Genomic DNA, 13247 nt, shown 5'->3' with positions numbered 1-13247 from the left:
TTGAATGAATAAAAGGATGAGCCAGTCACCAGTGGATGAAGGGTGACTTGACACAGGGCAGAGACCTATGGCTGAGAGCCTGGTTCTGGGCCAGGCAGCCTGGGTTTGCATCCCTTCTCTCTCACTTTCCAGAGGAGACCATGTGCAGTTTGGTTAACCTTTCAGCACCTCAGTTCCTGGTCTAAGAATCACAATACTTGCCAGCTTGCCGAGAGGCTGTGTGAAGAGGAGAGGTTCTGTGGTTCTGTTCATGAAGCTGCTCAGCAGGCCCTCTATGTTTGGTAAATGTTAGATTTTTCTTTTCTTTTTCTATCTATCTATCTATCTATATATATATCTATATATATCTATCTATCTATATATATATATATATATTTTTAGTTATCAGTGAACTTTTATTTATTTATATGCTGTGCTCAGAATCAAACTCAGTGCCTCACACATGCTAGGCAAGTGCTTTACCACTGAGTCACAAACCCAGCCCAGGTTTTTCTCTTCTTTCGTTCTTTCTTTTCTTCTTCTTCTTTTTTTTTTTTTTTTCCTATGGTACTAGGGCTTGAGCCCAGGGCCACACACATGCTAGGTAAGCACTCTACCATTGAACTACATCCCCAGCCTTAGCTATTTTTTTTTTTTTTTAATTATACCTTGTAAGGCCACTTTGGGAAATATAACTCTATAAGACCTAAAAAAAAAAATAGGCTGTAGATAAGATTGAAATGCAGACCAGTATGGGGGAATTTTATTGTATTTACAAAGGAAAAAGTAGGTCAGAAGTGAAATAGGATTAACTGGATCCAGTTGTGTTTGGGCTCCAGGTGGTCTGAGCCCCAGCTGAGGTCTTCATCCTTGGGAATTCCCTCTGCAGAAAGAAACAGAAGGCTCAGTCTGGAGACTGAAGGAAGGGCAAGTTAGGGCGGGACACCTGGAACCAGGGGATGGGCCTGCTGGCCAGGAGCTGGCCTCTCGCTTCACGAGACAGCACAGGGCAGCCACAGGGCAGAGGGGAGGATGCTCATGCCTGTCAGCAGAGCAGACCCCATTCTCAGCTTCTACCCTGCCAACTGGCTCTCAAGGAGACCCTGGACTGGTCACTCCTCCTTGAAGAAGTCACTTCAAATCCCCAGACAGAGTCAGCTTCACCCAACCAGACATGCACCACACCCCTACTTCTCTTTCCATTGATCACAAGTTCAATAATCCACTGTGCAGCTCTTAGGTAAGTCCTGCCACCTCAGTGTGCTATGAATGCCAGGAGGCTGCCTCTGTCCTGACCATTGTGGGTCCCCAGCCTGGAACATGGCACATAGTAGTCCTGGATGGCCCTTGGAGGGTACCTAACCCTGAACCTCGGCTGTGAGGACACAGGTGTGGGGGGCACAAGTGTGCCTGAACTGTAACCCTCTAGCCACTCGTTCTGTTTTCTCAGGCAGACTTAGTGACAACATGAAATTGGTAGCAGCTGAACTGCAAGGGAACAATGGCTGGAGTGGCCTCCATGCCCTTCCAAAGAGCTCTGTGAAGCCTCTGGCTTTTAACATGCAGAACAAAGCCCCAGCTCTTAGGATTGGCCCTCCTTGGGGCCACTCCTGCTTAGGGCGGTCTAGAGAGAGACAGAAGGTAAATGATTACCTGAGTGGCCTCAGAGCATCCTTCTGAGAGACATTGTTTTTAGAATCCTAGCCTTGGGACTTTAGGGCAGCGCTAACCTGCTCCTTTCTTGGAGGAAGAAATCAGGAAGCCCCCCTTGCTATGGGCAGGGAGTTGGTCTTTAGCCCCTAGGTCTGCCTGTGGTCCATTCAAAATCGGGTTCTGGGGGCCGGGTGTGGTGGCACACACTTATAATCCCAGTTACTCAGGAGACTAGGCAACCCAGCAGCTTAGTGGGACCCTCAGCATCTCAAAATAAAAGTTTAAAGATGCCAGGATAGAGCAAACCTGGATTCGATCCCTAGTATCACAAAAATAAATGAATAAATAAAATAAAATCAGGCTCTAAAATACAGCAGTTATTCTCCAAACACACACAAACACAAACACACACAAAAAAACAAAACAAACAAACAAACAAACAAAAAAAAACCCTACAGTTTGTGTAGAGACATTCCAGGGAGGACAGCAAATCTGGGCTTGCCAGTCCCTGACTTGAGGCCAGCTGTGGCCTCTTCTTTGCCTTACTTTTCCTCTTCTGTAAAATGGGAAAACTCATTCATGATCTTCCCTGACTCCCAGTGTGAATATGAGGGTCAGTGAGGTGGGACATAACTGTTGTGACCATCTCTCCCACTAAGGACAGTGCACTTGTACAAGCTGGTCTACCACTGGGCGTGAGAAGGCCGGCCTGCCTTTGGCTTTATAGTTTTGTGAACTTGGCAGAGAAGCCTGGGCATACCTCTCAGATTGCCTACATGGGAATCACCTGGGACATTTGTTGAAACTCAGATTTCTGGGATCTGGCCCAAAACCATTCAGTGAGTGACATTTTAGGGCACAGACATTGAATTTGGCCTGTTGATATACACGGGACATACAGCAGTAGATAATATTCAATCTCTGTCACCTGTCACACATTTCCTCTCCTTCCTCTATTCTATTATTATTATTTTTTTTTTTTTTTAGAGATAGGGGTCTATGCTGTCCACATTTGTCTCAGACTCACAGGTTCAAGGGATCCTCCCATCTCAGCATCCCAAACAGCTGGGATTGCAGTCCTTCTGTTCTTGATGTGTATAAAAGGAAAAGAAGGAGCTTGTTCTGTTTGGGGCAGAGAGACTCTAGCCTTTGGAGAGAATGGGGAAGGAGCCTCTGAGGTCCCTAGACCACACACACACACATCCTTACCTGTGCTTCTGCAGCAGGGCCACCAGAATGCTCTCCAGTGCTGTCTGCTTTTGGTCTGCCCACATGCTGTCCACCTGGCGGCCGAGCCGAACCCTTGCTCCTTGCTCCTGGTTCCTCTCTCTCTCTCTTTGTGGTTAGAGAAGGAGAAACAGTTGGGGTTGGGGTTGGGTAGGATGTGGACACACGGGTGAGCATCCCTATGCCTAATTCAATATCTGATGTGGGGCTGGGGATGTGGCTCAAGCGGTAGCGCGCTCGCCTGGCATGCGTGCGGCCCGGGTTCGATCCTCAGCACCACATACAAACAAAGATGTTGTGTCCGCCGAAAACTAAAAAAATAAATATTAAAATATTCTCTCTCTCTCTCTCTCTCTCTCCCTCTCTCTCCCTCTCTCTTAAAAAAAAAAAAAATATCTGATGTGGATTCTTCCACACAACAATCAGGGCGTACAGAAGAAGAGTGCACCATGGAAACGCACATAGCCCAAAAATCCCTCCCAGATTACTAACTCATCTGGCAGACAAGCAATGGCAGACACCATGCTAACCAAGTGATCAAATTTACCATCCACCAATAATCCATGAATAATGGATACTGGTACTGGTTACTAAGAAGGACACACTAACATCTGTGTGAGTGTCTAACCTGAATCTAATGATGAGGCTGCCTCTGCTGGTTCACTTCGAGGGATGGTCTATCTAGAGCATTGGCTTTTACTAGTCAAGAATATCGATGCGGGTGGGGGAGAGGCTGGGGCTCAGCGGTAGAGCACTCACCTAGCACATGTGAGGCTCTGGGTTCAATCCTCAGCACCACATAAAAATAAATAAAATACTTATTTATTTTTATATTTACTAAAAAAATAAATATTAAAAAAAAAAGAATGTCAATGCCATGAAAGTCTTTGGAACTCTTCCAGATTAAGAGAAACTAATGAGACCTGACGACCAAATGAAACCTATGTTCCTGGACACAATCCTAGATCAGAAAAAGAAATAATTATAAAGGACATCTGGGGATAACCGATGAAATATGAATATGGGTTCTAAGTGATGATTATTCTGCGATTGTGTAAGGGGATATCCTGTTGGTAGGTTTGTTAGCATGTGCAGATGTGCTCAAGGGTTAGAGTCATGATGACTGCACTGTGCTCTCAAATGGTTCAGCAAAAATGATATTCAAAAGAATAATAATACGCGTGTGTACGTGTTTGTATGAATCTATACCTAGCTATGGACACAGAGGAGGCAAATGTAGTAAAATGTTAGGAATTGCTGAATGCAGGGAAGGGCAGATGGAAGTCTGTACTATTGCTGCTACTTTTTTTTTTTTTTGTACGTTTGAGATTTTTCAAAATAAAAAGTACAGCAAATACATAGGATGTGGAATCGGGCTATTTGGATCTCAGCTCTGCCACTGTTTGGTTCTGTGTCCTTTAGAGGTCATTAGTGGATCTGTACAGAGGGGCTGAGAGTCCCTACTTTGTTGAGTTGTTCCAATGATCAGAGAAGAAACTAAGAATAGTGACTAGCACTGCCAAGGGCTTTCTGTGTGCTTAGTATAGTGCTGGCGTCCATGTTCTGTGCAGGCTTGTTTCTGACACAGCCATGTTTGAACGGTAACTGCCATCAGCACTTACTGATGGAGCCTCGCAAAGGAAAAAGCACACGATGGGTGTAGAAGCAATTTGAGGCTTGATGCTGGGGCCCCTCTGCTGTGCAGAGTCCAGCAATGACAGATGCTAAGTCAGGGAGGAGACCAAACTTGGTCCCTGGCCTCCTGCATCAGGCCTTCCAAACTCTGATGCACAGCTGTGTGGGAGAATTTTTTTGCTTACCCCTGCTGCCTGCTCATGATGTCCTGCAGCAGCTTGCGGGCAGACAGCTGGCCCAGAACCTTCCGGTAACTGTTGGTGAAGATGGCATCTGCATACCGCCGCATCCTATGTGAAGGAGTCGGAGGTTGGTGTGGGGGCAGGAGAGTGGACGATGGGAGCCAGACTCGCCACGCCTCTGCAAGGTCCTCTGTTGCCCCCTGTCTTGCTCATCCTCAGGGACTCACCCTGGCTGAATGACCTCTGGGACTCAGTGTCTGGTCCCCTCCCTGAGATGTGCAGGGATGGCTCAGAGGTACAAGGATCCAGGGGCTGCTTACCTGAGAGGCAGAGAGGGAGATGGGGAGCAGTGGGAGCCGATGCTGAGGGTAAGGATCAAGAAGAAGAACACCCAGAGTGGCATCCTTGTCCCCCAGGGAGGCACCTGCAAAAGAGCAAGAGGGGATGGTCAGGGGCGGCAGCAGCCATGGCCACAGGGATGCCCTTTGCCTACTGGATTTGGCTCCATGGTAAGTCTCCATCCTCATCCTTTGGAAGCCGTAGGAAAAAGAACCCAGATGCTGGAAGCCAGGCAGACCTGGGTTCAAGTTCTGCCTCTGCCAGCTCTGATTTCTCCGTGTGGCAAATGGGCATGATAAAGTTACCCTGGCCATCTCATCAGGGAGAACAGAAAAACCAGAGAGAGTGCTGAAGTCACACCCTGCTGTTCGGGGACAAGAAGCAGAACTCATCCTCACGAGGGAAAGTAGAGAAGAGAGTGCCTTCCCTTAGTGCCACTATTCAGCATAGCCGTGACAGCAGCTAGCAGGGTGAGAGTTCAGCTCTGAGACAGACATTTGAGTTCAAATCCTGGCTCAAATGTCACTTAAATGTGTGTCCCAAGATGAGTGACTTTACCTGTCTGGGCCTCAGTTTCCCCCACCCTAAAACAGAGACGATAAGTGTCACCTATATGGGGTCCTTGTGAGGATCAGGTGAGTTGAGGCACCTAAGAGAGTAGCTTGGCACATAAGGAACTCTCTAGAAACTTTTGCTGTGTCACTTAATATTGACCCACTTGGAGGGTAAGCTCAACTTGTTTCTTTCATTGTGGAGTTGGAGGGAGGGGAGTAAGCTTGTAAATCTCTCTCAGATGTTCAGGTTTCACAGAAGGAATTTTAGTCCTGAAAGGATCTGAGAGCCCAAGTAAGCCAGTGTGGCAGAACTCTGTGGTCTCCACTAACCCAGGGATGCCTGGGCTCTGAAGGAACACCCATGGAGACTGCCCACTGTGGCTCGAGACCCCTGCCCCTCCAGAGCCAGAGGAAGCAGCCCCTTCAGGCATCAGTGGTCAGACCCTCCTTGAGAGGCACCCCTCCTCCCCAGGGAGTCCTCCAGTTCCTCCAAGGGGAGCACTCGCTGTCAGTGAATGACAGGGAACTCGCTACCTCCAGTCTGGCTCTTTTCTGGGCTGTTCTTACCATGAGGATGTTTTTCTCATTGTGTCAAACCTAAATCCCCCTCGCCTCTTAATACAGCCACGTGCCGAATAACAGTGTTTTGGCCAAACAGCCCACATATATAATGGTGGTCCCATAAGATTGCACTGCCCAGTGAGAGAACCGTCACCATCTTGGTTTGTGTAAACATAGCCTATCACGTTTGCACCTTAATGAAATTGCCCCATGGTGCATTTCTCAGAACATATCCCTGCCACTGATTCATGACTGCTTGTTAAACATTTTTTTTTTTAATTTAATTTTTAGTTGTAGTTGGACACAATACCTTTATTTTATTTATTTTTATGTGGTGCTGAGGATCTAACCCAGGGTCTTGCACATGCTAGGTGAGCACTCTACCACTGAGCCACAACCCCAGCCCCTTGTTAAACATTTCCTTTACGATAAGGACTGGAGCTACAGAAGAGAACCTGGTATCTGCCCCAGGGCTGCGTCTTTCATATCTGCCTGCTGTGCCACCGAGAGATTCACACCTGAACCCTGTGCTGAGCCCTTTGAATACACTTGCACTTGACTCTGCTCCTCGGCCCAAGGGCCTGCAGCCTTCTATCCTCCTCACACCATATCACACCTGACCTGGGCTGCCTCTCAAGATGTGGAATTTTCTTTTCTTTTTTTAAATTTATTTTTTAGTTATAGGTGGACACAATATCTTTATTTTATTTTTATATGGTGCTGAGGATCGAACCCAGTGCCTCACGCATGGTAAGTAAGTGCTCTACCTGTGAGTCATAATCCCAGCCCAAGAGGTGGAATTTTCTAAGCAAGGAGATCCTTGGAGACAAGGAGCCCCCCTTGTCAAAAACCACTGAGTTTTCTGCCCCCTGGAACAGCCCGGTTTTCTTGCTTTTTTTTTTGGCTGTTCATCTTTTAAAGCTTTGGGCTGATCACCATCTTTCCTGCTCAGACTCCTTCCCCAGTAAACCCCAGGCCCCTGCTTTTGGCTAATTTCTCCCCTGCCTCCTAGCCCAGGGCTGGCACATATGATCCCCAGCCCCCCTTCCCCCTGTCCTGCGCAGCCCCCCCACACTGGCCCTGGAGTAGGTATTGCCACCCTCGTTTTACAGAGGAAGAAACGAGCCCAGAGAGGAGAAGGGCCTTTTTCCATGGTCCTCCATCAAAATTAACTTTGGAGTGGGCACTACAGAATGGGCCCCTAATTCCCAGGCCAGCAGACTTCCTCCTGCTCCTTGAGGCAGCTTCTCATGTACAATACCCTATTCACAGCGCTCCCTATTCATGGGCGCTTCAGATTCATCACCTGCACATGGGAAAGGGTCTGAAGAAATGGAAATCTTTTACTCTTTGTCATTGGGCCTCTGAGGAAGTCAAAAGGGGATCAAACAGGGACACCTGCTTGATTGGCACCTCCCTCTGCATACCCAGTGGTTTCACAGAGTTGAAAATAACCTCCTGAGAGACTTTGGGGAGCCAGTTATAGAAAGCAAGGAACACCCCATTTGTTCAAAACAAGACTGAGGACCCACACATTCTGGTCTGACAAGAAGCTCAACATTTTCCATAAACCACGCCCCCTGCCACAGGGGGCCTTCAGACACCCAGCCACCCGGGGCTTTGCAAACCTAGTCCTAATCCATGGGCTCCCCAAATTCCACTGCACAGAGATAGGAATTATCTAGCCTCTGGTAAAATATAGACAAGTTGCGTCACAAAGGATAAAATAGCTATTGACAGACACACCCCACAGCACAATCTAATGAGATAAAATTCACTGAACGAAGCCTACCCTGAACCCAGCAACCACACTGACAGCAAATGGATGCTCAAGGGCATTCTAGAGTTTGAACCCTTCCTTCTTCATTACAGTAGCTTTCTGCAGTGCTAATTCTGTGACTCATTATATCTGAGATCCTCTGAATTCAGGTGCTTGATCCTCACCAGTTACCATCTTTTCCCAACCTTCCTGCTATGAATGCCAGGAGGATTCTGCAGATACCTTTAGCTCACAGCAGACATCTGGTCACAAACACCCAAATTGGCAAGGCTACTTTTGAAAACCTAGAGAATTTTTTTCTTTTTTACCTTTTTAAAATATCTGATTTGGAATTGAGAACCCCAAAGCATTGATCTCCTGACCCTGTTTATAAGCCATGCCACCAATAGTGTTCCAAGTTAAAAAATAAAATAAAATCTAAATTTGTTTTTGCAGTGCTGGGGATGGAACCCAGGGTCTTGCACAAGCTAGGCAGTACTCTACCACTGAGCTGCACCCCCAAATCTAAGCTTTTAATGAGAAAACATCTTGAGCCATCATTCAAAACAATGATGCCCACCATCTTCTAGAAAGGATTTAAGGCAGCTTTTGGTGAAAAACAAACAAAAAACAAAGAAACAAATGAAAAACACACTTCAGGATCATTCAAGCCAGGCTCAAGGGACAGGCGTGGGATAATGGAAGGCTCCAAGGGCAGATAATTGTGTCTAAAAATTAGAGAAAGGAGTACGCCTGCTATTGAACAAGAAAGGAAAACGTTATCAATTTCCAGGCAATTGTGCTGAATTGGTTTCCAGCGATCAATGGACGGTATTGATTTGCACAGCCACTTGGCTCCTCTCTGATCCATGGCAGAGCCCCCAGCGTTGACAGGAATCCATCCAGCGCACGGCTTGCCCCAGAATCTGCCCCACGGCATTGAGACCTCCCTCGCCTCCCACAGGCTTCTGCAACTTCTCCACGGGGCAAGGTGCCACACATCCAGGCCAATCCAGATGGTGCCAACCATGGAAAGCATGTTCCAGAACCCCTAATGAGGGGTCATTTCTTCATTTCCCCCAGACTGGGACCCAAATGTACTCACCCATCCTCGGCGATGATGGCGATGGCCCTCATTGACTCAGTGTCTCTTAGTTGGTGACAATGTCAACTTTTCTTGCCCACATCCCGCCCAGCCCCCAGGGCCGCCTGCTCTCACCTTCCAGGTGGCAGGTCTCCCTCTGCTACGAGGTGCTGTTCCAGTTCCACCGACCTCGGGCTGTGCGTCCGCTCCGAGGCTGTGTGGCGCTCCATCATTTATTTATACCTTCATTTTCCTGAGCGTTGTCAGCGTCAGAGAATCAATTACCCACAAGTCAACCCGAGCACCATTTTTAGCATCACATCGACAACCCCACCAGGGGGACGAAGTGTTGCCCCTTGTAAATTAGGACTTAGAGCAAACTTGCCCTTTATCCCTGAGGGGGTGAGCAGAGTATGAAGTTGTCATGTTTTTCTGAGACAAACAGAGAGCACGATACCGCTACTCTAATAATTGTGGGACTGGTGACAGCGAGACTCCAAGGGTTCATTTATTCTCCGAGATAAATGTGCCTTTGGAAAAGTTCAGTGTCTGTTTTGTCCACGGGTAACTTTATTTCACTTTTGGGTTACACAACATTACCAATAAGTGTTTGTCGCCCTTAGTGAGGAAAATCACTTGCTACCTCCCTTGTCGTCCAATTATCAGAATTTTCCTCTATTTGATTTGCACCTGCAGCCATCGCAGGCCCATTTCCGCAGCCCGCCCAGGGAGCAGCCGTCCTCACATGTCAAGGCGGCGGAACATGCAGTTGCCTCCAAGAAGTGTGAAGAGAGAGGAAGGAGATGAAAGACCCGGGGAGAGTTGTTATGTTCCAGATTTTTCTAGCCTATAACTAAGGAATGGCATAAAAGTGCACGAGGCAGAGGCTCCGGTTCCCCGTGCAGCTCTGGTGGAAGCATGGAAAGAGCTCTAAGCCTGAGTCCAGAGGCCTTCCACCTCGCTAGTGCCTGTTAATCATGACCTCTGTGACCCTCTGCAAGTTCCTTTTACCCCCAGGCCTCAGGTCTACACTTGGAAACTCAGAATTGGCATAGAACAGCAACTTTCACACTTGGGGAAAAAAAAAAAAGAAAGAAAAAAAAAGATTCCTTTTTTTGGAAGTCTATGTAATCATAGTATATAAAGCAGATTTTTAAAAATGGGGCTTTCTGGGAGAGGAGGTCCCAGCTACTCAGGAGGTTGAGGCCAAGAGTTCAAGGCCAGCTTGGGCTGTGTTCTGAGACCCCCAAATGGAAAAAATAAGTGGGGCTTCTCTGGTTAAAGAGGGAGCGATGGAGACCCCTTTGGCCTGTACCTGAGTTACCTCTACGGGTCACTGTTAGAAGCCAGTAGTTTCTGAGGACCTTCTAAACAAAGATACATGGTGATCTTGCTTCTTAGCCTGAACTGAGTCATAGAACAAATACGGTGTGTTCCCCACAGAAGCAAGGACTAAGGGGAATGTCACCCTGCTGGCCTGGACACGGTGGGCAAGACAGGACAAATCCCCAACGATTAAGAATGGGACGATGGCTTTAGAATAAACATCACTAAAAACGAAACAAAACAGAGTGGGGTGACAGGTCAAGGCAGGAGATGAAGTGGCTGAAACCCCAGGGCACTGGGCTCTGTACAGAGGTGTGGGGTTATGGCACCGAATGCACTGGGGGTCCTGGAGAGCGGGCATCAAGGACATATGCTGGGCCAGAGGGTAGCTGGGACTCTTGAGAAGCCATGAGGTTTAGAATCAGCCCCAGTGGAAGCTCCTGGCCAGGCTTTGTTGACGTGGTGCCTGACCTCAGCTTCCTCCTCTCTAGAATGGGAGTAACAGGCGGCTGTGGGGCGAGCCTTATTTTGACAATGTCCCCAAATAGGGGTGGCACAGAGTAAGCCTCACAAAATGACAGTCACCATTGCTATTCTTATTGTAATAAACGAGGCAACAGGGGGACAGCAAGGTTACACTGCCTGTCTGGTCAGGGGCCAGGGCTCCAAGTCTGACTTCCAAGTCAGTGTCCCACAACAAGCTAAGGTTCTCCTAAGGATGTTCCCTGCCCTGTCAGTTCTTTTAACACCTTTGAAAACAACGTTTACGGGGCTGGGGATGTGGCTCAAGCGGTAGCACGCTCGCCTGGCATGCGTGCGGCCCGGGTTCGATCCTCAGCACCACATACAAACAAAGATGTTGTGTCCGCCGAGAACTAAAAAAAATTAAAAAATAAATAAATAAATAAATATTAAAAAAAAAAGAAAACAACGTTTACATTCTATTGATGTACATTTGCATGTCATAAAACTCACTTTTTTTTCAATATTGGAGATTGAACCCAGGGCTGCTGTATCTATCACTGAGCTACATCCCCAGCCCTTTTCATTTTTAATAATTTTGAGACAGATCCTTGATAAATTGCCTAGGCTGGTCTTGAACTTGTGATCCTTCTGCCTCGGCCTCCTGAGTAGGTGGGATCATAAGTGTGTGCCACTGTGCCCAGCTCATAAAGCTGTTATTTATTTATTTATTTTCACAATGCTGAGCACTCAACACAGGTCCCTGTGCAGATTAGGCGAGCCCTCTACCACTGAGCCACACTCTCAGTGCTAGCTCACTTGCTTTAAGTCTACAGTTCCATGGGTTCGCATGAATGTGTGCAGTTGTTCAACCCCGACCACAATCCTATTTTTGGAATGTTTCATTCCCTCAAAGTTTCTCCAGCACCCCCCCCTTTTGCCCAGGGATTAAACCCAGGGGGTCTTAACCACTGAGCCACATTCCCAGCTTCATTTTGAGACAAGATCTTGCTAAGGTGCTTAGGGCCTTGCTAAGTTGCTAAGGCTGACTTTGAACTTGAACTCCTCCTGCCTCAGCCTCCTGAGTCACTGGGACTACAGGTGTGCACCACTGCACCTGGGTCCTCCAGCCCCTTTGCTGTCCATCTCCACTCCTGCCCTCACACCCAGGCCACTATCCCTCTGCCTTCTATTTCTAAGGTTTTTCCCTTTTCTAGGACTTCACATGAAAGGAATCATGTGAACCTTTGGTTCATCAACATGAACCTTTGGTATCAGGCTTCTTCCATTCCGCATCATGTTGTTGAGACCCACATTGATCCACGTACGTATCCATAGTGTGGTTCCTTTAAATTCCATTGTATGGGTGTGCAGCAGTTTGTTTACCCATTCACCTTGATGGACATTCAGGTTCATTCCAGAGAGGGAATAATACAGCTATGAATATTTGCATACAGGATTCTATGAGAACAAACAATTTCATTTCATCGCTCTTGTGTGGGTACCTAGGAGCGGAATTGCTGGGTTGTATGATAAGTGAATGTTCACTTTTTTAAGAAACTACCTAACTCTTCCAAAGTGATTGTGCCATTTCCATTGCCAGCAGCAGGGTAGAGGGCTGCCTGGCCAGTTCTGAAATAAACACTTATTTCTTCATCCTGCAGACCCCTATGAAATACTTAATTAGACTCACATGCATGGGGATGGCTGCCTTAGCTATCCACCTCTGAGTGACCTGGTCCCATTTCTGTACTAGGGGAGTGGGTGGGCTTTTATCCTCTTCATGGCATCTTCCTGGGCACTAGAATAGGTGGACATCATGCTTGTCTTCAAAGGGCTGCTGGAGGCAGAGGCTGGGTAATTACCTGGCAGGTAGAACCAGAGAGGGACACATCATAAGTTCTCAAAGCATCTGGGGAAGGAAGAAGTCACATAAAACTGGGAACACATCATTAGGAGCCTAAAACAGGCTCCTGGTGGGTGAATGGATTTGGTTTGAAACCCAGCTCAGCCCCTAGCAAGCTATGTGATTCTGGGTGAGGCACTTAATATCTCTGAGCTTGGGTTATCACATCTGCTCCATGAGGGTGATAATGCCTGCCTCCCCAGGTAGTTGGGAGAGTCTGAAATATCCTTATGTCTGAAACCTCATGTCTCGGCAGGAGGTAGCTGTTATTATAGTTTATGTCCAGAGCTGGGCGCTGAAAGCCAGGCAGCGTGGCTGGGGAGAGGTGGGAGTGGGGGAATTCTGAAGCCCACTGAAAAGGAGGATGCGGGGAGAAAACCAGAAAGGGTCCTGAGAACGAGAGCCCAGCCCCCTGTGCGGATTCCCACCGCCCGCCTCGCCTTGGCCTTGTCCTGGTCCGCGGTGAGAACCCCCAGCTTGCTGCCGGGCTCTCTTTCCCAGGACGTGTTTTAACACAGCGTTAATTAGCCATCGTGGCTGCCTCTAGGGGCTGGGGTTTTGAGCTGAGGGAAGAAAGCCC

At 47.7% G+C, this 13247-nt stretch overlaps 1 protein-coding gene across 1 annotated transcript; it reads right to left on the bottom strand.

The window, feature by feature from the left end:
- Positions 1 to 608: 608 nt before the first annotated feature.
- Positions 609 to 5243, bottom strand: Ghrh (growth hormone releasing hormone). The gene is made up of 4 exons (XM_015504611.2): positions 4997 to 5243; positions 4680 to 4784; positions 2842 to 2961; positions 609 to 862 (listed from the first exon to the last, which is right to left on the bottom strand). The coding sequence occupies exons 1-4, from the start codon at positions 5077 to 5079 to the stop codon at positions 844 to 846; spliced, it is 327 nt and encodes a 108-aa protein (XP_015360097.1). The 5' UTR covers positions 5080 to 5243; the 3' UTR covers positions 609 to 843.
- Positions 5244 to 13247: the final 8004 nt, after the last annotated feature.

Source organism: Marmota marmota, unplaced genomic scaffold, assembly GCF_001458135.2.
Source record: "Marmota marmota marmota unplaced genomic scaffold, marMar, whole genome shotgun sequence".
Lineage (NCBI taxonomy): Eukaryota > Metazoa > Chordata > Mammalia > Rodentia > Sciuridae > Marmota > Marmota marmota.
Note: the sequence above shows the minus strand (reverse complement) of the source record. Positions and strands in the feature narration are given on the sequence as shown.

Excerpts from the sequence above, each read along its gene's own strand:
- Ghrh (XM_015504611.2), bottom strand. The coding sequence starts at position 5,079 with ATGCCACTCTGGGTGTTCTTCTTCTTGATCCTTACCCTCAGCATCGGC. Across the intron at positions 4,785-4,996 it reads TCTCCCTCTCTGCCTCTCAG|GATGCGGCGGTATGCAGATG; the intron begins GTAAGCAGCCCC and ends TCCTTCACATAG. Across the intron at positions 2,962-4,679 it reads ATCATGAGCAGGCAGCAGGG|AGAGAGGAACCAGGAGCAAG; the intron begins GTAAGCAAAAAA and ends ACAAAGAGAGAG.